The sequence below is a fragment of the Trachemys scripta genome, chromosome 2, assembly GCF_013100865.1.
Source record: "Trachemys scripta elegans isolate TJP31775 chromosome 2, CAS_Tse_1.0, whole genome shotgun sequence".
In the NCBI taxonomy this organism is placed as follows: domain Eukaryota; kingdom Metazoa; phylum Chordata; order Testudines; family Emydidae; genus Trachemys; species Trachemys scripta.
In genome coordinates this window covers 123,852,369-123,877,498 of record NC_048299.1, presented here as the reverse complement: position 1 = coordinate 123,877,498, position 25,130 = coordinate 123,852,369, and the positions used below count along the sequence as shown (strand labels likewise).

Here is a 25,130-nt window from a genome sequence, read left to right as displayed (position 1 = left end):
TTATAGATAGGTCTGACCCAAAATCCTAGATCACAAGTCCTCTCTTCCAATTCTGAGGTTCTAAATTTGAACCAGGATCATTTTCTGAATTTCAGAGCCCTCCCACATCTGTATAATGAGTCATTCCAAAACCCTGGAGTCAAAACAAAACATCTTACAGCTTCATATGACTTTTAACCACCCATGGCAGTGTTGCAGATTCTTCCCAGAAAATTCCATGTCAGGTCCTGCCACAGTCAACTCAAGCATTTCCAGGGCTGTGGAGGTGCTGAGGGGGCATGTTCTTTACCACCACATGGACCCTACAGCCTTGAATGTTTTGCTCCATGTTTCTATCAAGTGCTTGTTAGGTATGGGCAGAGTTTGTGCCATATTGTTCTTCTATTGTTGTTCTACTTTTTGAACATTATTTAATATACATTTATCTAACACCATTCATTATACGGTTCTTGACAACAACCTGGGTAGACAGACATGCACTAGCTCTGCTCAAGCTAGTGTGCTAAGAATAGCAGTTTGCCCATGGCGGCACAGGCTAGCTGCCCTAGTACAATCCCACCTGACCCCATGAGTATGTACTGAGGTGGCTAGACTGAGCAGCTGTGACCACATTGCTATTTTTAACATGCTAGCTCGAGCAGAGCTAGTGCGTGTCTGTCTACCTACACTGGGAGGCACTCTCCCAGGGGCCATATAGACATACCCTTACTCACTATAGCCTTTGTTCGGCTTGCTGTTCTGCAGTGCAAATATTGGGGGCTAGGGATGTGCAGAAGTAAAGTGTAACCCATGGGGAATCATCCTCCACAGCTGAGCAGGTGTCTTCAAGCCACCTGTTCAGTCTCCTGATCCTGGAGGGAGCAGGGGCTGATGCAATCTCGAAAGAAACTTAGAATTGTGTGCCGCCAACATGTCCTCTACAAAAAAGAAGGTGGGAAATAGGTAATGTAGTGTCAGCTACACTAGTTTTCTGTCATCTGCGGATTCCCCATACCCAGGAACAGATGGCTGCTTTGTGCTGCCTTTTTATATATACAGTGGGTGGCAAACAGAAAAAACACCAAAAGGAAGTGAGTAGATGAGACCAGTCCACAAAAGTAGAATCTGTTGTAAAACCATCCTGAGACAATCTACATTAAATGTACAAATGAAAATTTCCCATGTGCTACATTTCAATTTCCTACATGCTACATTTTACTTCTGATAGAGTGATTCAGTGGTTACTAGGGACAATCTAATTTATCAGTTATTTTCAAAAACCATTTTCATACACTGAGAAATTAGCCTGTTTTAATAACTCTTTGTTGTTTGATTTTACATTCACTTTTCTTCCTCCTCTCATTTAAGCTAATCACTTCAATAAACAAATCCTTCAAAATAGTCTACACTTTGGACTGGCACTGAGATGTTGGGAACACAGATCATCTTTATTTGTATTATGGGGTTGATTTGTTGATAGGATTGTCTGTTTAATGCCTGAGTTCTTTCTTTCCAGCTATTATTTCTGTCACCAATTTTTATTTATTTATTGATTAATGTGTTTTTGCTAACCTATATGAGTTTTCTCTTTAATATAGAAGAGATCGTCTGAAAGATCATGACTTTCAAATTGTGCACCCTTCTGCACATGCAAGGCAGTGCAGAAGGGGTGCACAATTTGAAAGTCATGATAATAATGATAAACAAGTGTTTATGAGTCCCCTATAATAATGTATTATAAGTCCCCTATAATAATGATAAACAAGTGTTAATGAATGCAAAGCTCATCTAGGAAAGTAAAGATGGTCTTTTGATTAAACCCCTGGTTTAATCTCAGAAGATCAGTGTTCAGTTCCTAGCTTGGCCACATGCTGTCTTTCTGACTTTGGGTGAATTGTATTGTGTCCCAATTTTCCATCTGGAAAAAGAGAATTATAATACTTATTTCTCACAGCCTCTGTCTATCTTGTCTATTTAAACTGCAAGCCCTTCAGGGAAGGAGCTGTCTCTTATTATGTTTGTTCAAGGCCTAGTACAGTGAGACCCTGAACTCAGCTGGGGCCTCTAGATGTCAGTGTAATATAAATAAATAATACTAATATAAGTTATAACTCAGCCACATTTTTAGTGGTAAGACAAAATAGGTGTGCCTGCTGTGAACATTCCTGGAGGTGTGTGTGTAAAACAGCCTTGCAAAATTCTGCTTTCCCACTCACATGAGATTTTTTTTTTCTTTTGTGGGCCAGTAAAAAACACCATTTTTGTATTATCATAAATCATTATAAGTATTGAGCATATAAATTTTGTGCCAGGGTTGGTAAATTTTCCTAAAAGTTTGTCAAGTCTGGTGTAAATCATTGCCCAAGCCCAGAGGATTAATGTCTGGTGTCACTGCAGAAATGTAGCCCCAGTGTCAAGCCAGTTATATACTTTGAAAAAGAGTGCTAGCAAAATTTGGCTTCCTCGTCGAAAGAGTCAGCATCTTTAGTCAGAAATTAATATAACAAAGAATTCAGTTTACTTCTCTATAAAGAAGGCAATATACTGTGTTTATGTGACATTCTCCAGCGTGCAAATCTGAACTGCTGGACTGCTGTGTTTTCTTAGTTCTTTAGCCTCAGATGCCTTTTACACTGCTTTGCTAGTGAACAGCAAACCCTTTCTGGCTTTGCTCACTCACAGTCACCAGCATGTAAAGTCACTCACAGCTGAATAAACGAATGCTATGCCTAGCCAATTCTGAATTATATATAGGGTGACACCCACATATTCCCAGTCCCAGTCTTGCTCCCCAAAAATGCACATCTTATACTGCTCAGTAGCCCCCTGGACATCATAGTTAATCTGACATTTCAACAATGAGTAATGTTTATGCACCAGGCTTGTTGACCTAAGTAGAGATTCCCAAGCACTTCAATCAAAAGTGATTGATTTAGATAAAACAATAAAAAAAGTTTAACTAGAGAAAGATAGATTTTAAGTGATTACAAGTATATATGAACCAGGATTGGTTACAAAAGAAATAAAAGGATAAATACACAAACTAATTCCTAAACTTTACCAAGGCTAACATATTTAAAGGGAAAAAATAAGTTTTTTTTTACCAATAGGTACAATACATTTCACAGGCTGTGACTTTTTCCAGCCTGGGACCATTTTCCCCCTTAGTTCAGTTCTTTCCAAGTTTTTGATGTCATAAGCAGAGAGATGGGAAGAGAGGGATGATGTGGAGGTCACTTTCCTTCTTTCTTTGAAGATTACCCCCCCACCCACACACACACACCAGTACAGCCAATCTCCCTTGTACCTGCAGTTCGAAGCGTTTTCGGGAGGAAATTTAAATTCTTTGTTTATACCTCTACCCCACCCCCCGCTAATTAAGTAGGTAATGACCTTTTAGCTCTTTGCTGGCGTACCAGTGTTCTTTGTCTCTGAAAAATTGCTTTGTGGGTGTTACCCAGACTTACAACATATTTCAGTAACAATCATATAGCAAAATCTCTTAATTTTACATGCAGTGTTGCTACACACATTTCAACAGGATAATAATATTCAGCAGATTTTGAGTTTTCAAATGATACCTCATGCTTTGTAGAAATTATATCATAACCATATGAAAATGGTGAATATGGAGTACAGGGTGTCAGAGTTTACTTTTATTATTTTCACCTACAATTTTGGATTGAAACCAATTGAGATAAACTCTAGAAGAGGCTAGAACTAAAACCAGACAAGCAATCAACTTCAATCTAACATTTGGGTGAAAGTTCTCAAATCTTTGTTTTGGGATTTTACATATAAAAACTGAGACCTTTCTGGCATTTTGTAAGGTTTTCTAAGAATTTTTCAGCCATTTCTGCTGTTCCTGGCAGTTTTTCAATAGCGCAATGAAAATATTATTGCATTCAAGTGCTGGTTTTCACCTATAAAATGTTTTTCATTTTCATGGGGAAATCATTCAAATTCTGATGAGAAATCACAGAAAGTTTAGTTAGTCATGCAACTTGGAAAATCTTTTTAAAAAATGGATCAAATCACTGGTCCAGCTGATCAGAAATCCAGCATCCAGTAACAACTAGTATATGATGCTCCAGAAAGAATTGAAAACAATTCTGGACATTTGTGGCATAGAATTATAAAATCATAGACTCGTAGAATTGGAAGGAACCTCAAGAGGTCTTCTAGTCCTGTCCTCTGCGCTCATGGCAGGACTAAGTGTTATCACATCCCTGACAGGTGTTTGTCTAACCTGTTATTAAGAATCTCCTAGGCAATTTATTCCAGTGCTTAACCACCTGACAGTTATGAAGTTTTTCCTGATGTCCAACCCAAGCTGCCCGTGCTGCAACTTAAGCCCATTGCTTCTTGTCCTATTCTCAGAGGTTATGAAGAACAATTTTTCTCCCTCCTCCTTGTAACAACCTTTTATGTACTTGAAAACTGCTATCATGTCCCCTCTCAGTCTTCTCTTCTCCAGACTAAAAAAATGGTTACTTACCTTTCTGTAACTGTTGTTCTTTGAGATGTGTTGCTCATATCTATTCCAGTTAGGTGTGTGCGCGCACTGCGCGCACGGAAGTCAGAAACTTTTTCCCTAGCAGCTACCCATTGGGCCGGCTGGGGAGCCTCCTGGAGTGGTGCCTTTATGGTGATCTATATAAGACCCTACCGGCCCGACTCCCCTTCAGTTCCTTCTTGCCAGCTACTCCAACAGAGGGGAAGGTGGGGGGGAATGGAATAGATATGAGCAACACATCTCGAAGAACAACAGTTACAGAAAGGTAAGTAACTGTTTTTTCTTCTTCGAGTGATTGCTCATATCAATTCCACCTTACCTCAGAGGTGGGGTCGGAGTCAAGGAACCGCAGATTGGAGGATCGCTCTGCCAAAGGCCGCATCGTCCCGAGAGTGCTGAACAATGGCATAGTTAGATGTGAACGGAGGCCAACGTGCCAGCTCTGCAGATTTCCTGGAGCGGAATGTGCGCCAGAAAAGCAGTTGATGACGCCTGAGCCCTCGTGGAGTGAGCCATGACAGCAGGCGGAGGGACATTTTCCAAGTTGTAGCAAGCATGAATACACCCGGTGATCCACGAAGATATTCACTGAGAGAAAACCGGAGTGCCTTTCATCCGCTCCACGATGGCGACAAATAACTGGGTTGTTTTACGGAAGGGCTTTGTTCGGTCTATATAGAAAGCGAGGGCCCTCCTAACATCCAGGGAATGGAGACGCCGTTCCCGAAGGTCAGCGGTTTGGGATAGAAAACCGGCAGGAAGATATCCTGGCTTACATGGAAGCGGGACACCACTTTTGGCAGAAAGGCCGGGTGAAGCCTTAGTTGAATCTTATCTTAATGAAAAATGGTATAGGGCGGATCACAGGTGAGAGCCTGTAGTTCGGACACCCGGCGTGCGGAAGTGATGGCCACTAGGAAGGCGATCGTCCAGGAGAGATAGAGACGTGAATAGGTGGCCAGCGGCTCAAAAGGAGGGCCCATAAGGCAGGAGAGGACCAGATTAAGGTCCCACGCAGGCACGGGTGGCTTCGTTGGAGGATGAATTTTTTCCAGGCCTTTGAGGAAACGCCGCACGATCGGGTGTGCAAATACTGAGCGCCCAGCCGTGCATGGGTCGGAATGCAGAGATGGCAACGAGGTGAACCTTAAGGGATCCAAAGGCTAGGTGCTGGTCCTTTAAGAACATCAGGTAGTACGAAATGCAAGGGATCGAAGCCTGGAGCAGGAGCACCTGCCTCTGAGCACACAAGCTGGAAAACCTCTTCCACTTAGCCTCATAGGTAAGTCTAGTTGAGGGCTTGCGACTTTCGAGGAGCACCTGCCTCACTGAGTTCGAACAGGCGTGTTCAGCCTGGTTCAGCCACGGATCCTCCAGGCCATGAGGTGGAGCGATGGAAGGTCCGGGTGCAGAAGACAACCGTGGTTCTGGGAGATGAGGTCGGGGTCAAGAGGAAGGCATATGGGAACTCGAACTGACAAGTCCAGCAGGATTGGATACCAACACTGGCACGGCCAGGTGGGGGTTACCAGTATGACATCTGCCCTGTCCCAGCGGACTTTGAGGAGCACCTTGTGAATGAGTGGGAATGGTGGGAAGGCATAAAGCAACTGGCCTGACCACGTGATCTGGAAGGCGTCTGCTATGAAGCCTGGGCTGTGACCCGGAAAGGAGCAGAAGATTGGGCACTTCCTGTTGGTCCGCAAAGCGAACAAGTCAACTCGGGGAAACCCCCATATGCAGAAAACGGAGTGAATTACGTCCAGGCATATCGACCACTCGTGTGTGAGAAAACACCTGCTCAAGCAATCCGCCAGTACGTTCTGGACACCTGGCAGGTACGAGGCCTGAAGGGTGAAGGAGTGGGCTAAGCAGAAGTCCCACAGAAGGAGGGCTTCTTGGCAGAGTGGCGATGACCAGGCTCCATCTTGCTTGTTCAGGTAGAACATGGCCGTGGTGATGTCCGTGAGGACCAGTACGCGGCACCCTTGTATGTGAGGAAGGAAGGCTTGGCACGCAAGGCAAATCGCCCTGAGCTCTTTGATATTGATGTGTAACAACAGCTCACTTTCGTGCCATAAGCCCTGCGTTGCCAGGCTCCCAAGGTGGGCCCCCCATCTCAGGGCAGATGCGTCTGTGACCAGGGTCAAGGTGAGTTGAGGGGGATGGAACGGGACTCTGGCACCCACCATCTGAGGATCCAGCCACCATTGCAGGGAGTCGAGTGTGCGCTTCGGGACCATGAGGACCATTTCCAGGTTGTCACGTCCCGGTCGATAAGTGGACGCCAACCACGTCTGCCTGAGACTCAGCCTGGCATGTTGTACTACGTAGGTACAGGATGCCATGTGACCCAGCAACCTGAGGCACTGTCTTGCTGTGGTGGTGGGAAACTTGCAAGGGCTGGTAATTATGCTGGCTAGAGCCAGGCGCCGTGCCTCCGGAAGGAAAGCCCTTGCCTGGTTTGCATCCAGGACCGCACCTATAAACTCTATTGTTTGAGTAGGGAGAGGACAGATTTGCTGACGTTCGGCATAATGCCCAGACGAGCGAACGTGCCCATGGCCAGTTGTACCTGAGACTGGACATGTTGATGAGACCGACCCCGTATAAGCCAGTCATCGAGGTATGGGAAGACGCACCCGGTGACGGCGAAGGAAGGCTGCCACGACCGCCATGCACTTGGTAAAGACATGAGGGGCTGTGCATAGGCCGAACAGAAGGGCTGTGAACTGATAGTGCGTGTTGCTCACCACGAAGCAGAGGAAACGTCTGTGAGACAGAATAATTGAAATGTGAAAGTACACGTCTTTCATATCGAGGGCCGCATACCAGTCTCCCGGATCCAGCGAGAGAACGATAGTGGCTAAGGAGACCATACGGAACTTCAAGTTGACGATGTACTTGTTGAGCTCCCTGAGATCCAGAATGGGCCTTAGGCCTCCCTTTGCCTTGGGGACAAGGAAATAATGGGAGTAGAAACCCTTGCCCCTGAGCTTTTCTGAGGCACTTCCACCACTGCCCCTAGGGCAAGGAGGGATTGTACCTCCTGGACGAGGAGTTGCTCATGAGAAGGGTCCCTGAAGAGGGACGGGGAAGGAGGATGGGAGGGCGGGATGGAATGGAAATGGATAGAATATCCCGTCTGCACCGTGCGGAGGACCCAGTGGTCCGACGTAATATGGGACCAGGCATGGTAGAAATGGGATAGACGGTTCAGAAACGGGTAACTGTCAGGGGTGAGAGCTGGTAGTCCGTCCTCAGGCGCACCTTCAAAATGGATGCTTTGGGCCCGGGGGACGCTTAGACTGTCCTTGCCCCTGTCTGGAGGGTGGGGGCGAGACGGTCTACGTCGGGAGTATCTGTTTCTCCGATGAGAAAAGTCCTGCCTCGGTCTAGGTGGGAAGGCGCGCTGCTGGGTGGTCTGGGGTTTAAATGGCTTTTGTTGGCTAGCCAGGGTATGCATACTGTGGCAAAGTTCCTCCTCTATCTTGGTGGGTCCTGCGCTTATTAGCGGATTTGCTTGCCTCAGAGATTCACCATGTGGGTTGGGGAACAGCCCAGAGACCTTCCCCTATGGTAGAACCCACAGTCCAGCTCAATTGGGAGGTTTGGGGGGAACCTGGTCCTGCCCTCTACTTCGGGTTCCAGCCCAGGGGCCTGTGGACTGCAGCCGTCTAGAGTACCTCTTGGAACAGCTGCACAACAGCTACAACTCCCTGGGCCACTTCCCCATGGCCTCCTCCCAACACCTTCTTTAGCCTCACCACAGGACCTTCCTCCTGATGTCTGTTAATGCTTATACTCCTCAGTCCTCCAGCAGCACGTCCTCTCACTCCCAGCTCCTTACTCACACACCTCACTAACTGGAGTGAGAGCCGTTTTATACCAGGTGTCCTGATTAGCCAGTCTGTCCTAATTGATTCTAGCAGCTTCTTCCTACTTGGCTCCAGGTGTCCTAATTAGCCTGGCTGCCTTAACTGGTTCCAGCAAGTTCCTGCTTGTTCTGGAACTGCCCCTGTTGCCTTACCCAGGGAAAAGGGATCTACTTAATCTGGGACTAATATATCTGCTTCTATCACTCTTCTGTAGCCATCTGGCCTGACCCTGTCACTATACCTAAGGATTTGATAGTGTTTCTCGTGTCCTTTAAGGTATGCAAGTGGGAATCGGTTTGCTCTGCAAACAGGCCCTGACCATCAAAGGGAAGATCTTGGATGGTGCTCTGGACCTCAGGCAGGAGACCCGAGGATTGTAGCCAGGTATTCCGCCGCATGGCAATGCCAGAAGCCAGAGTGCGCGCAGCCGTGTCCGCAGCATCAAGGGAACCCTGGAGGGAGGTCCGGGCCACCAATTTACCTTCCTCAGCAATGTCCCTGAGTTTTGTACAAGCCTCCGCTGGGAAATCATCTTGGAATTTCAGGACCGAAGACCAAGAGTTAAAGTTGTATCTACTGAGGATCGCTGACTGGTTAGCGATCCTAAGTGAGAGACCCCCAGTAGGATAAACCTTTGATTAGCATCCTTTGATTTGGGTGAAGGCCCTTGCTGGCCCTGTCTTTCTCTGGCGTTTACCGCATCCACAAGCGAGCATGGGGCGGGGTGAGTGAAAAGATACTCATAGCCCCTGGTGGGAACAAAGTATTTCCTTTCTACCCCTTTGGCCATGGGAGGGATAAAGGCTGGGGTTTGCCAGAGAGACTTGGCATTACTTTGAATAGTCTTATTCATGGGGATAGCCACCCTGGAAGGTCCTTCGGGGCCTAAAATGTCCACCATAGGGTCCTCCTCCTCCACAACCTCCTCAACTTGGAGGTTCATATTAAGGGCCATGCGCCGAAGCAGTTCTTGGAGGGACCCTAAAGTCCATTGGAGGTGGACCAGACATGGACGTGCCAGCCATGGCCTCATTGGGGAGGACGAACACGACTCCACCGGGAGAGCCGGGGCGGAGATAGCCTCTTGGTCAGCCACAGGTATCTCCTCTTGGGCCCCCGGGGTAGCCCCTACCACGGGTGCTGACTCTGCGGGTTAGTCCGGGTTCAGAAGACGGCGGCTGAGGGTCACCTCGGGAGGACGGGTGTCCGAGCGCGACAATACCTGGGCACCCAGGGGGGCACCTTGGGTCTGATGATATGCCCAGGGGGTCCACAATTGCCACTGAGGCTGCCAATTGGACACTGGGGGGTCTTGTCTGAGGCTTCCTGGGCCCGCTCAGGCAATGTCCAAAGCCCCTGAAGCTCTCCCCGACCTGCCAGAGGGGGATTGGGACCACGACGGCCAAGGAGGGGCAGTGTGTGAGTGGAGAAAAGGGGGCACCAAGCCCCTTGGTAGCTGAGGGTCATGCGGTGATTGGCACCATGAGGCCGATCATGATCGAGAGTGGTGCCGCGATGAAGAGCGGTGCTGCTCGGGTGACCGGTGCCACGATGGAGAACAGTGCTGCGATGGAGAGCGGTAGAGGGCCAGGGACCGATGCCGTGGCAAGTCGACTCGGGGATCGGTATTACATGCGGCGGCGGTCCGAACAGTGCCGCGAGGTCGCTGAGCGAGACCTGGATTCGAGCGGGACCACATTCCAGCAGTCGACCGCAACCTTGAGCGGGAACGGCTCCGAGAGTCGGGGCTGCGAGACCAAGCGCCGTGAGTCTAAACGGTGTCGTGAGTCAGACCGGTACCTGGGGCGGTGCTGGGACTCAGAACGACGCTGGGACTCCGAGCGGCATGGAGATGCTGGTCTAGGGGCTGACAGTCCGAACATCGCCTTGCCCTTGGAAGGTACCGGAACGCGGGCCAGTGCTGGGGCCTGGGGTACTGGGGTTGTCATTTCGATGAGCTCTCTAGCGGCCTCGAAGATATCCGGAGTGGAAGGCAACGTAATCTCCTCCACTTGAATGGTACCCTGTGCTGGGCTAGCGTGTTGCTCGGTCGGGGCTGGAACAACTACTTTGACCCTAACGAGGGGTCCTCCCAAGGCTTGCTTCTTTCCAGCAACTGGGGAATGGGAACAGTGCCGAGGCGAGTGTTTTTGGGGCCTGGGAGATCGTCGGTCCCGAGGTGGGTGCGGGATGTTCTGTGGTGCCGGAATCAGCACCGCTGGGGGAGCACTGCACACCGAGGCACTTGGGCCCGCATCTTGAGAAGGCCGCAATGCAAACTCCATGAGGAGTTGCTTGAGTCGAATTTCCCTCTCTTTTCTTGTCCGTGGCTTGAAAGCCTTACAGATTTTACACTTGTCAGCCTGATGGCCCTCCCTCAGACACCTAAGGCAGGAGTCATGGGGATCACCCATAGGCATGGGCTTCTTGCAAGACTTGAAGCCCTGGGATGGCATGCCCCAGAGCGCCTCAGGTCAGCTGATGAGTGCTAAACTGCCCTCAACTACTAAACTACGCCTAACACTACAGAGAAAACCACTTAACACTATTAACAATTAACTAACAATGATTAAGATAAACTAGGGATTAGTGGAGCACTTGAAAAACCAAGAGACCACTGTTCCATCAACCGTCACGGATGGTAAGAAGGAACTGAAGGGGGGTTGGGCTGGCAGGGTCTTATATAGATCGCCATATCAGTGCCACTCCAGGGGACTCCCCAGCCGCACTGACGGGTAGCTGTTAGGGGAAAAGTTTCTGACTTCCGTGCATGCGGCGCGCGCACACACCTAACTGGAATTGATATGAGCAATCACTCGGAGAAGAACAAACCCAATTTTTTCAATCTTCATAGGTCATGTTTTCTAGACCATTAATAATTTTTGTTGCTCTTTTCTGGACTTTCTCAAATTTGTCCACATCTTTCCTTAAATGTGTTGGCCAGAACTGGACATAATACTCCAGCTGAGGTCTACTCAGGATGGAGTAGAGTGGAAGAATTACTTCTCGTGTCTTGCTTACAACACTCCTGCTAATACATCTCAGAATGATGTTTGCTTTTTTTGCAACAGTGCTACATTGTTGACTCATATTTGGCTTGTAATCCATTATGATCCCCAGATCCCTTTCCACAGTACTCCTTCTAAGGCAGTAATTTCCCATTTTGTATACATGCAACTGATTGTTCCTTTCTAAGTGGAGTACTTTGTATTTGTCCTGGTTGAATTTGTCCCCTCCTATTTTCTTCAGACCAGTTTGTCCAGATCTTCTCCAGTTTGGCCAGATCATTTTGAACTTTCATCTTACCCTCCAAAGCACTTCCAACCCCTCCCAGCTTGGTATTGTCTCAAAACTTTGTAAGTGTACTCTCTTTGATGAAGATATTGAACAGAACCGCACCCAGAACTGATCCTTGCAGTACCCCACTCATTATGCCCTTTCAGCTTGACTGTGACCCACTGATTACTCTCTGGGAAGTTTTCCAAACCAATCAAAGAAAGCTATTAGGTTAGTTTGACATGATTTGTTCTTGATAAATCCATGTTGACTGTTACTTATCACCTTATTATCTTCTAGGTGTTTGCAAACGGATTCCTTAATTATTTGCTCCATTATCTCTCTGGGTACTGAAGTTAAGTTGACTGGTGTGGTTGTCCTTATTTCTCCTTTTATAGATGTGCACTATATTTGTCATTTCCAGTCTTTGGAATCTCTCCCGTCTTCCATGAATTTTCGAAGATAACTGCTAATGGCTCAGATATCTCCTCAGTCAACTTCTTGAGTATTCTACGATGTATTTCATCAAGCCCTGGTGACTTGAAGACATCTAACTTGTCTAAGTCATTTTTAACTTATGTCCCTATTTTAGCCTCTGATTCTACCTCATTTTCACTGGCATTCATTTTGTTAGATGTCCAATCACTAACCTTTTTGGTGAAAACAAACAAAGAAGTCATTTAGCACTTCTTCCATTTCCACATTTTCTATTAAGCTGGTGTTAAGGGAGACCTACCACTAAACTTCTGTGAAAACAATGAACAAAAAGCCTAAACAAAAGAAAAAAAGAGTAAACCTAAAGTTTCACTTTAAAAAATAACAGAAACAAAGAGTGGAAATACAGAGTTAAGGGTGTTTGGTTTATTTTAACTCTGCTCCCACGCTGGCATGCTCAGAACCACCGGAAACTAAAACAACCTTATACTCCAAGGACACAGATTCATTTAATCAGTTACCTTTTACTAAGCTTCCTTATCTCTGATCTTAAAGTGAGTGTAACTAGTTACCACCAGCCCTTAACTACAAGAGCCAGGGGAGAGTACATGGCACTCAACCTCTGGCTCCCGGGCTCAGCCTTCAGATTTACTGGATTGTGACGTCAGCTTTGTTTTGAGACCAGCATTTTTTGCTCTGGATTGTGATCCTGCCATCCCATTTGACCTATTAACCTCTCATCCGCTTGGTTTCATTCATACTGTGTTCATACTCACTTCTGTCACCATTCTACTCACCCTGTTCTCTTTCCCTTCCCCCTTTACACGATCTCCATTCTCTTTTCCTTGCTGCTTCCCCCTTCAACATCCATTTTACCTCTCCCATACATTCATCACCCCCATCCTCTTCCAGCAGCCCACGGGGGGAGGGGGGAGAAACAGAACCAAAAAAAGTACCAAATAACTTCAGCTCCTAACATGGCTTACAATCAATTCAAGCTGACTAAACATAGATGAGATGGCCAGTGTGAACAAGGCCTGAGTTAGGTTCATACATTTCAGCATTACTGTGCAATTAGCTTTCACCCAACATCGATGCTCCAACACACACATTAACAAAATAGAAATTAGCTTTTCAGGTATGTTACTTGTATCAGGAGGCAGGGAAAATGTGTAAAAAACAGAGGTTCTTCAGTTTGTTGTGAAGGCAATGATGCCTTGGATGTGGGTTATAGGGATGTCTGATACGAGGAACACAGAGCAAAAAACCCCCAAAGAAGGCAGCAATATTGAAGCAATTAACTAGGAGAGTTAGTGTTATAACTACATTTACACATTCTAAAGAGGTTGTGAAATATGTATCCATTCTAAAGTGAAGTCATCTCCAGCTTCTCACATTTATAACAGCTGAGGACCTGGCCACAATGTTTTGCATATTTCAACCATGGTGACACAATGCAGCCTATACACACATCTTATTCTATATATTAATTTGCAAAAACTTCATTCACAATCCTTGTGTTTCTTCTGTTTTAGAACTTTGGTACTATTTGATGTGTGTTCTGCCTGTTGATTATTTTCAGTTTTGTTCTCCCATGCATGCCTTTCCCCCTGCAACCAGTGTCCCCCACAAAAGACCAAACATATATAACATAGTAGAAAATCAACATTAACACCGTCAGAGGGTTGTTGGTTTTGTTCTTTTCTTCTTTTTCTTTTGTAGAAGATGGTTATACACCTTAACTGTGATTTTAAAAATACTGGCACTTGTCTGCTATCAGGAGCTGCAGCAGTAGCTTTAGTAGCTCTATGCTACCCAAGGATTCTAACACACTGACAGAATCCTCAAAGGGCTGGATTCACTAGCTTTCCAATTGTTGTAAATTGCTGGAGCAGTGCAACACAGGAGCCACAGTCAGGCCCATTGGAAGGAGACCAGGTGGCCCATAAAAAAAACCTTATTAATTAAAGCTACTAGTAGTGTTACTAGACCAGTTATCATTACTTCTGCATCATCATATGATATGAAATGAATGGTAAGTGGTCTGAAAAAGAAAATGCAATTAGCAGTTTCTTAAAATCAGTGTTTCAAACTTTCCCTGGTATTTCCAAGACAACTCATCATTGTCACAAAAAATAGTTAACCCTATCCACTAAATGTGCTTCTTTAGATTTTCAGATCTCAGTGATGTTTCCAACCAAATGTTAATTGATAAAATATGATTAGCCATACACCTTTTTTTGATTATGATAATGCTAAAACCTTTTTGTCTCAGGTAAATAAAGACAAGTATGTGAAGGGTGAATGCCTAGTCTAATATGCTGATATTCATGATACCCTAGTAATTCCAGCATAACAATAATAAATTATAGGTCTCTTTCTTTATTTTACTTTTGTGTGTGTGTGTGTGTGTGTTTCATTTTACATGTTGAATCCCAAATTACATTATATTGATAGTTTAATAGTTTTTGTTTGTTTGTTATATATATGTAATAAAAACTATTAAACTATCTCCATCATGTCCTCTTTGTGGAACATTATAACCTTTTTCTATAAGGCTTGGTATGTGAAATTTTAGTGAGCTTTTCTATTGATTTTTTAAATAATTGCTACTTTGCAAGTATGTCAAAGCTTTAATAAAATTTAATTTTAATTAGAGTTAATTTCAGTTTCTTTTTAAAAAACTGGGATTTAATTCTGATTATCACATTTTCCCCCAACTGCTCCCTCTGCCTATACTGAGTTCATAATGACAAACATTATAAAACAAGAATCAGAATACAAAATGCTGCTTTATGTATGGGACAGAGTAAAAATGGAATTTTCCCAAACAAAAATACCTGAGCGATGCCACAACTGAGAAATATTTCTTCTCCTTTGTCTCTTCCTCTAAGGGTCTAAGCTTGGGGAGAAAGATGGGAAGGAACCAAAAGAAATGGGGATTTAGGAGTCATTAGTTAAGAGAAGAGGGAGCAAAGGGAGTTGAAGAAAGTTAAAAGTAATGACAGTTGAAGTGAGGAAGAAAAGAGCTTTTTGTCCTTTGAACAGCTCTGTTAGGCAGAGAATGGATTTTTCTACCTGAATTTGAAAATTTTTATTTTGGTGGTAGTAATCCAGATTTCTGTATGAGGAAGCAAAAGATTTAAGGCTGTAAAACGAGTTTCAAATTACCGTATATACTCGTTCATTACCCCGTTCGTTTATAAGCTGACCCCCCAAGATGGTTAGATAAAAATAGCAAAAACTGTATGACCCTTTCATAAGCCGACCTTATAATTCAGGGGTTGGAAAACTTTGACTCCTGGCCCGCTAGGGTAAGCAGCTAGCAGGCTTGGATGTTTTGTTTACCTGGAGCGTTCACAGGCAGGGAGCCCCTCAGCTCCCAGTGTCTGCGGTTTGCCATTCCCAGCCAATGGGAGCTGCGGGAAGTGGCGCAGCTGGGAATGGCAAACTGAGGACACTGGGAGCTGAGGGGCTCCGTGCCTGCAGATGCTCCAAGTAAATAAAACGTCCTGACCCGCCAGCAGCTTACCCTAATGGGCCAGGAGCCAAAGTTTTCCGACCCCTGCTATATTTTAAAATCTGGCATCACAAGAAACACTCAAAAGTTTTGCCAGAATTATTTTAATGTAATCTAATGAAAAACCTGTTGTTATAATAATAACTGAACAAATATGTATTCACCTTCAAAATTACAGTCAATATTTAAAATCAGTAAATGGATATTTAAAATAAGTAACTTAGAACAATATGAGACTTTAAAAAGTCTTAAAATCCTTCAAAGTCTGAATCAGTCTCTGATTCACCAAACAGTTCATTAAACTTGGCTTCAGTCACAGCTGCACCTGCACTGTCATCGCAGATGTCGGCAGTGTCGTCTTCAGACTCAGATTCCTTCTCATCATCAGCCTCTGTTGTGTCATCATCAAATATGGCATCATCTTCTGACCCGTCGAGTGCATTGCTGATACAGCATTTCCTAAATGATTTTTCTATCATTTCCGAGGGAATGGACACCCACGCATCCTTGATCCACTGGGCGACCAGATTTATGAAGCCTGAAATCAGATTCCCACCTTTTGTCAACTTCGCCATGCCTGAGCACATCCATTCAGACCACATTTTGTGTAGCCTGTCTTTAAAGGGCTTGTTTAGGCAGACATCAAGCGGTTGTAGAACTGAAGTTAAGCCTCCAGGTATTACAGCCAAAGTAGTTTTCATTTTTTTGGCCACATTTTTCACCTCATCCGCCTTGTGTGACCTGAACATGTCCCAAACGAGCATAGCAGGTTTCTTGAAAAGTGCTCCTGGTCTCTTATTCCACACTTTTTCCAGCCATTTAATAGACCCACTTTCATCTATCCATCCCTTTTCGTGTGCATGTATGATGACACCAGCAGAAAATTTCATGTTTTTAGGCAAGGTTTTTCTTTTAAAAATAACAGGAGGGAGCTTTGATCCATTTGCCAAACACGGTAAAACCACCATAAAATGGATTTTTTCATGGCCAGTGGTTTTAATTAAAACCATTTTTTCACAAACACCGGTTACCGTTCTGTTGCTTGGGAGATTGAATGTCATTGATGTTTCGTCCATATTTTTTCCTATTTGTGACAGTTCAAATGCATATTCCTTCAATATTTTATGATAAACCTTTGGAAAGATTCGATTTTTCCTTCCAGATCTCTCGGCAGCTTTTGCGCTATCTTTGTTCGCTGATGAAGACAGAGACCATGACGGTTCATGAAGCGACTACATCAACCCACTGATGTGACAATCAACAGCTTTACTGACTTGTATTTGTCGTATTTCAACATTTGTAGAGCACGCAGACGAATTCCAGTTCTAGTGCCAATGTACCCATTTTGTTGACATTCAACGACCCAATTATTGAGATCTTTCTCTAACTCAGGAAATTAAGCGCACCTTATTGGACATTTTTTCTTGCTTCTTGGCATGTCTTTTAGCGTTGTTTTATTTTTTCGCCATTCTCTTACTTGCTTCTCATTGATACAGAATTCACGAGCAGCGGCGCAATTATTGTTTGCTTCTGCACATTCAACAGCTTTAAGTTTGAACGCTGCGTGATAAGCAGACCTTTTTCTTTTGATTTCACCGTTGTTCATTTTAAATACTAGTATGAAAATAGATTATTATTATTGTAGTTATAGATTTTGTAGGACTTTAGATAGGAATGTCTCCTGCTTTATCACTGTTAAATTATTATTGTTCTTTGTTTATTTAAAAGCACCCCTGTAGATTGGCATGTCTGTGGGGATAACAGGCTATTTCAATTTTATTAGAGATTCCATCGATTCTGCACATTATATTTTCATATTGGTTTGAGACTTATTTGGTCCATTGGTAGAAATGCATGAAGAGATCAAATTACACAGTAGCGGACTGACACCAGTGCGATAGTACTATCGTTCATTGTATTTTTCTCATTGGCTTGTAAGGCATAGCATTTTGTGGGAACAGTGAACCACGGCCATAGGGAGCCGAAGGGCTCCATGCCTGCAGACGATCCAGGTAAACAAAATAACAATGTATTAGATATTCAAATCAATGATTCCATAGAGTTTAAAATCATCAACATTTGGTGTAGACCCATTTATAAGCAGACCCCCGCTCTTTGATATGTCCCTTTTTTACCAAAAATATTCGGCTTATGAATGAGTATATACAGTACCTGTTTTCAGGAAAAAAATAATAATTTGGTATTCCTATCTCAGCTTGTAATAATTATACCCAACAAAATTTAGCACAAATGGCAGATTTTTTCAGGAAAGGCCTAGAATTAAACCAGCAGAGTTTAAAGGCACGGATTAAAGATACTTTGCATGAGTTAGCTGGGAAAACCTACTCAATATCAGCCAGTGTTATACGAGTATCTGCAAAGTATTGTTAGCCCATCACTGCATCACTTAAATATCAATATTCATAGAAAAGCTTGGAGGTGGAGGGAATTATTGTGCCCAGAAATCCTTGACAATATTTTAAATATTTATTCCTGTTTGCAACTTGTGTCATATGTTCTAAGGCAACGAAGAAAAATTCCCTCTAAAAGCTTTCACATAATACGTTCAACTACATCTTGGCAATAAGATGTACATGATAAACGGTATACTTTGAAAATAAACTTCTGCATTTGTATAGTATACAATATTATATATATTATCGTATACAGTACACATAATATTACTTATTTAGTTGTACTGTTATTAAATTGGAGGAATGGAGCTCCATGAGAATCTACTTGGTAATACTGCTAGAAAGTGATGATTCATAGGTTCCATTTTGTTGTTGTTGTTGTTGTAAAGGCTTTAAATGCCATTCAAAAGATCAGTAGGAATTATCAAGAATTAAATGACTAGAGAATAGTAATTTAAAAAATAATAATAATTATCAATTGGCTGCTTTTAAAAGAGAATTTACTTAAGTGAAGTTGAAATAACAGTAATCCAAAGAATCAGCAGAGTCTTCATACAGTATATACGGTAAAAATTGTCTAACAGTCTCTGTTTTGCAAAGGCACAGAGGCAACACATTTAGGCCCAGACATCCTGGAGATAGCGTTTTTCTTGTCGTAATGTAGCCAGGATTTTCATTGCTTCCAATTTGTCAACTCCAGCATCAGTGCTTAAAATGTCCACTAAAGTATCATTCACATCTTTAGCCATGTGCTTTGCATCTCTAGGAAAGACATAGAAAAAAAATAGTACTTATTAGCAGATTTCTCCTTTCACCAACAGCCACAGATACAGGATGTTTTTGGAAACAAGCAATAACTTTTAAAATAAAGAAATGCAGAATTTATGTTGGCTTGTACCACAGACACTGATTGCTCATGTACTTGGGAGTGGTGGCAACAGTAATACCTCAGACAGCTAAGACCTGAAGCTTTCAATACACTCAAATGTATGTGGAACAGAAACTCAGATCCACATTTAAACTGGAAGAAAATAATTGCCTTCTGCTGGATGGAATTAGACTTGCTCAAATGTCTGTGGTTATGCTGCCCTCTAGTTGCACAGATAAAGAAAGAATAAAAGCCCTAATGCTACACACCACTTAGTAGTAGTAGCACAAGAAGCAGACTTCTGTTTTTGGAGGAGAAGCTAATGAGTTCTGGGCCCAGTGCCACATGTTCAATTAACTGTTTGTATGTAATCAGGGATGCATTACAAACCTAGATGCTCCTAAAAATCCTGCCCCTGCAAGTGTGTTAGATCTCCATACATAAAAACTCACACCATAAGGATGTTATTGCTACAGAAAACATTCCATAAAGTCCCACAAGGGCAGGAAAAGAGGGCTAATGGAATTCTCCAAGGGAAGATATCCTGGGTAGCAGTCTGCTTCACCATACCTCCAAACCTACAGAGTGCCAGCTGAAGGACTATCATCGCATACACATATGTATATGTAATGAATTATGGAGGTATATCTTCCACCTTCACAAGAGTGAGACCATTTGCTTGTAGCCTGTCCTACTTTAACTGGATAACACTATATGAACAAGAAACATTTCTGAAACATTATATGGTGAGAACAATCAATAGAGTAGTGAAATGCCTGGCCATAACCTAAGAAAAAGATTAAGCTGTATAGGTGGATGATTAACATTATACCATAAAGTTAACACACTAAAAAACAGGAATATTTCAGTACAGTAGAACCTCAGAGTTAAAAACACTAGAGTTTCGAACTGACCAGTCAACCACAAACCTCATTTGGAATCGGAAGTACACAATCAGGCAGCAGTAGAGACATGACCAAAAAAAAAAAGGCTAAAAAAGTACAGTACTGTGTTAAACTACTAAAAATGTAAGGGAAAGCAGCATTTTTCTTCTTCATAGTAAAGTTTTTCAAAGCTGTATTAAGGCAATGTTCAGTTATAAACTTTTGAAAGAACAACCATAAAGTTTTGTTCAGAGTTACGAACAGCCTCCATTCCCAAGCTGTTCGTAACTCTGAGGTTCTACTGTATTGTAAATGCCAGTCATTTACTTGATGCTGCTGCAAGTCTTAGAAATTGTTGAAGACATTTTAATCAAATGCTCCCTTTGTTAGGCATTCAAACTCCAGTCTACTCACCCACATACATAGAAACAACCTCTCTCCTTCAGCAGGACTCTGGCAACCTCTTTAGCACAAAGTCGAATGTTGTCTTGCACATATTTAGTTGGGTTTTTTTCTGTTGCAGCTGGAGGGTCTCTTGAGAAACAAACCTTAAGATGAGTTAATGTGCTATTTTCAACAAAACTTCTGAGCTCATCTCTGAAAGACAATGCAAAACATTAGAAATCAGTATCCCAAGCATAAATACAAGGTGCAACACAGAGCTCCAATAGTACCTACAGAACCTGCCTGAATAAGTAGTCTCTGTCCTGATGTCGGCACCCAAAAAACAGCCATGTCTCTCCAAACTTCCAGTCTGTATGCTGTTCTTGGAGTTTCTGTCTAAATGCACAAGGGAAAAAAGACACATGTACACATAAATGTGTAAACCCAGTCTTTTATTCAGTCCGTACTGCAACTATTACACTCACAGATCATCTAAACTCTGAGGACCCGATTCTCACTTGCACTAAGGCCCCTTTATTTTGGCAAAACAGCATAAAGGGGACTTCACTGTAAAGCACTCAGCACTGACTTAACTCTGCTATCACTGAAATCAATGGGAGCTTTGCACTGACTTCAAAGGGAGAGCAGTGAGGCCAACACTGAGCCCTTTTGAAACTCCTTCCCTACAATCCTGAATAATGAAAGTGAACACTATCATCCTTAGTATCTTTCATTAGAAGCATTACACAAATATTTTGGGAGAAAAATCAGCTCAAGCCATTTTCAGCATAGTGTACATCTATCATTTCCAACTTTATAGGAGCAATCTTGGCAATACTAAATCATGGTGAGTTAGTTTTTCTGATAGAAATAATGCCAAAAATTGAGAACACTTTACTTGGTTTTTATCTGTGACTTTCTGTTTAACTTTTTTTTAGAAATATTTCATATAATCACTGCACAATTTGGCATTGAAATTCTATTAACCATTTAAAGTGAGATATGGAAAGTATTTAAAGATCTAAAGAAATGCTATAGGGATGAGAAATAAACACCAAGTTTGTACAAATGGATTCAGTTAATAACATAAGCACAGATCCAAAGTTTTACTCATCCCTTTAACATAACCTATTTTATAATATGGATACCAGAACCCCCTCTCCCTCATCATCTGACTTCTCCTGGTGAAGGGAAGGAATCAGGGAGGTCCCAAGACAGTCCATAGTTATTCCTACCATATCTAAAACCCTTCATTCGATATACTCCCACCCAATGACCACTTTTCTCTCCCCTTTACACCTTTCCAATGGCATTGTGGGACCCACCAAATCTGGCAGCATCTCTCAAGAGCCCCAATTCCAGTTTAACCAAAGGCCAACCTGCTCTGGGGTAAGGCTTTGCCATAGCTGCCAAGTTAAAATGAATTCTTCAAGAGACATTTGCCATGGAACAAGAGACATGAGCTAGTTTCTGCCAGGAGACCTGCACAGTAGGATGCTTACCTGTGGGAAAACCATAGTTTTGCTCCTTTCCCTGAAATTAGCTCTCCCAAACTGTACTCCCCTTTGCCTAATTCTGTTCCCCTCCTAATTCATTCCCTCCCTGCTCTTTCTCTGATGGAAGGAGGCAAAGCAGTTAGCTGTCATTGTTCCACAATTCACAATGATGGCTAAGAATGGTCACTGCAGGGAAAATCTTGCTGCCACTGCTTATTATTATTAATTGTGTGTAAGACAACTGGATAGTTGATGTTCCAATGAGGCTGTGAGAAGGCATCAGGGAGCAGAGCAAATGCATGACTCTGGGTAGCCCTGCTTACCAGAAAGATCACAAGTGGACCTGTGTCCTGTCGCTGCTAGAAAGGCTTCCTGGACTGGTGCGGGGGAATTGCCTTGCAAAATTCTTAAGTGCTGCCTAGGGTTGGCAGAAGAGGGGCCCTGGTCTGAAACATCAAAGATATGAGAAGACAGTGGCAATGAGGGGGTCCTGGGATCAGTCAGAGGAAGGGAGATGTCACTGAAGACAAAGCCTTCAAAAAGTTTGGATATTTTGGATCAGCTTTTCTAAACATCTGAATTTTGAGGTGTTTACCTGAACCAAACATTTTATCTTCACATCTGTTTACCAGCAAGGAGGTGGGCTTGGAGTTCATGGACATGCTGATTGCAACACCGTTCTTCTGAACCTAGCATTGTCTTGAACTTGTTGGGTGATGGCATAGTGGGATGCAAAGGTATGCATCAGCAGCCAAGTTGCTGCCCTGCAGATTGGAACCTGTGCAAGGAACACTGCTGAAGAGGCCTGAGCACTCATGGAGTGTGTGATTAGGATGGCAGGAAGTGGGACCTTCACCTTTTCATAACATGCCCCAATGCAGGAGGTTACCCAGGATGAGATCCTCTGGGCTGACACTGGAATTCCTTTCACCCTTTCTGCTAACTGCTACAAAGATTTGTGTGGATTTACAAAAGGATTTATTCCTCTCAATATAGAAGATGAGGACATGCTTAACATCCAAGTGAATCTGGCGCTCTTCTGAGTTCTTGTGAGGCATTGAGAAGAAGACTGACAAGAAAATGGCCTGGTTGCTATCAAACTGCAAAACCACCTTTGGCAGGAAGGCTGGGTGCGGGGGGTACTTGGACTTTGTCCTTGAATAACACCGTGTATGGTGGTTCTGATGTAAGGGCCTTAATTTCAGAGATCCTTCTGGCTGAGGTTATCAGCACCAGGAAGGCAACCTTCCAAGAGAGAAGCAGTAGAGGGCCCAATGGCAGCGGTTTGGAGGACACATGAGCCTTCTAAGTCCCATGGGGGGATTGGCTTGCGGACCTGAGGAGAAAATCTCTCCAGGCCCTTAAGAAAATGGACTGTCATCTCATGAGAGAACACTGTGGGTGGAAAGCTGAAATTGCTGCTAAATGTGCCTTGATAGATGCAAGGGCCAGACCTTGTTCGTTTAGATGAAGCAAGTAGTCCAAGACAGACTGGAGGATAAATCGGAGAGAGGTCTTGTTGGGATGCGCATATCAAGAAGCGTTTCCACTTGGCCAGGTAGGTAGCCTTAGTGCAGCGTTTCTCAAATGCTGCCACCAGGAGGTTTTCTTGCAGCCAGAGTCTCCTGGGCAATGACTTTTGGGGCGGGGGAGGGAGGGAGGAGTGTACCTTCCCCTAGGGCCACCAGCAGGGGTTGGACCCTGACCCATTGTGGAGCCACAAACACTGGAGGAGCAGTCAGTCAGTGAGTTCCCACCTTCCCCAGGGCTATGAGGCTCCAGCTTCGGGCTTCAGTCTTGGGGTGGGGGGCGGCAGGCTTCAGTCAAGGGGCTTTGAGCTCCAGCCCTGGACTCCAGCCACATGGCAGCGGGTGCTGGCCCTTGGCTCACCACCATCCCTGCATTGCCCCTGGCCCTCGCTGTCTCCCTACCCACATCCCCATCCAAGGCTTAATTTGTCCTCTGGTTTGCCAGGGTTGAGTAACTCTGTTGTGAAAACTGCTACTTGTATGTTTGTTAATATCATTTTTCATAGCCTCCCAACTAGCTAGTAAGTCTGTTGTGAAAAGTGATATTAACAAATATTACTTTTCACAGCAGCAGACTTACTAGCTAGCAAGTCTTTAAAAAAAGCAACCAAAAAAGCAAAAGAAACAACAAAAAATACAAGAATGTGCAAAGCAATTTATTTATGTCTATTTTCTTTTGATACACTAAAAAAAAAAAAAAAAGAGACAACTGCACATTATTTTTATTATTGAGTCTGCAAAAAGAAACTCTACATAAGTAAATTACGATGATTTGGACATGTATATTTATGTGTTTTTCCTAAAGTTAATTACGTATTTTAGGAAAAACTGTCAGAGCGGCCACCAACAAAAGCTGGTGGCTGCACTCTGAGGCTATCAAAAAAATTGTTGTGAGAACCCTTGCTCTAGTGGACGGCTTCCTACTACCCATCAAGACCTGGTGAATTTCTTCAAAACAGACCTGTTCCTCTGGGTTCAGCCATGTAACATCCATTCAGTTAGGTGAAGGGAGCCGAGGTTTGGGTGGAGTAACCGGCCGTGGTCTTGTGACATCAGGTCTGGATGGAGCAGAAGCGAGGTTGCTATTGATGGATCTAGTAGTGTGCCAAACTACTGTTGGTGTGGCCACATTGGGGTGTTAAGAATAACTCTCGCCTTGTCCTACTTGATTTTCAGGAGGACCTTGTGAACTAGAGGGACTGGGGGAAATGCATAGAACAGGAGTTCTGCCCATGGAAGTAGGAAGGCTTCAGAGAGGGAGCCTGGGCTGTGCCCCCACAGTGAGCAAAACTAATGGCATTTCCTGTTCTGCTTGGTCACGAACAGATCTATCTGGGAAGACCCCCACCTTTGGAGGATGATCCTGGTGACCTCCGGATGAAGGGACCGCTTGTGGTGAGAGGAAAAGGATCAGCTGAGGTCATCCACAAGTGTATTCCAGGCTCCCGGAAGATGTGAAGGCTTGAAGTGGATAGAGTGCTTCATGCAGAAGTTTCATAGACGGATGGCCACCTGACACAGGGTGGAGGATTGAGCTCCTCCCTGCTCATTGATACAGAACATGGCCACAGTGTTGTCCGTCAGACCTTGCATCACCTACCTGAGATCTGAGCAAGGAAGACTTGGCAGCCTAAGCAAACCACCCTGAGTTCTGTGATGTTTATGTGCAGGGAAAGTTATTCCTGGGACCACAGGCCCTGAGTCCTCAGGCTGTCAAGGTGGGCTCTCCAACCTAGGTCTGATGCATCCGACACTAGGGACCCTGGCGGCTGTGGGGGTCACAAAGGGGACTCCAATGATTACTGAACTATGGTGAGGCGAGGACCCAGGGATGGAACAGTGACCACCAAGTCCAAGTGGTGTCTGTTCGGGGAGTAAACTGAAACTAGCCACATCTGCAGGGGCTTGAGGCCCAAACTTGCATGTTGGACCACATATGTGCAGGCGGCCA

The 25,130-nt window shown here is 44.1% G+C and overlaps 1 protein-coding gene across 6 annotated transcripts in view; it reads right to left on the bottom strand.

The window, feature by feature from the left end:
- Positions 1 to 18,240: 18,240 nt before the first annotated feature.
- The window catches only part of MTRR (5-methyltetrahydrofolate-homocysteine methyltransferase reductase), a 122,959-nt gene continuing 116,069 nt past the window's right edge, over positions 18,241 to 25,130 (bottom strand). For all 6 annotated transcript variants that reach the window (XM_034761519.1, XM_034761517.1, XM_034761520.1 and 3 more), the window contains 3 exons: positions 20,458 to 20,550; positions 20,185 to 20,367; positions 18,241 to 18,780 (listed from right to left, as the gene is read on the bottom strand). In XM_034761519.1, coding sequence (XP_034617410.1) covers positions 18,636 to 18,780; positions 20,185 to 20,367; positions 20,458 to 20,550 — 421 coding nt within the window. In that variant the 3' untranslated portion in view covers positions 18,241 to 18,635. The remainder of the gene's footprint in view (positions 18,781 to 20,184; positions 20,368 to 20,457; positions 20,551 to 25,130) is intronic.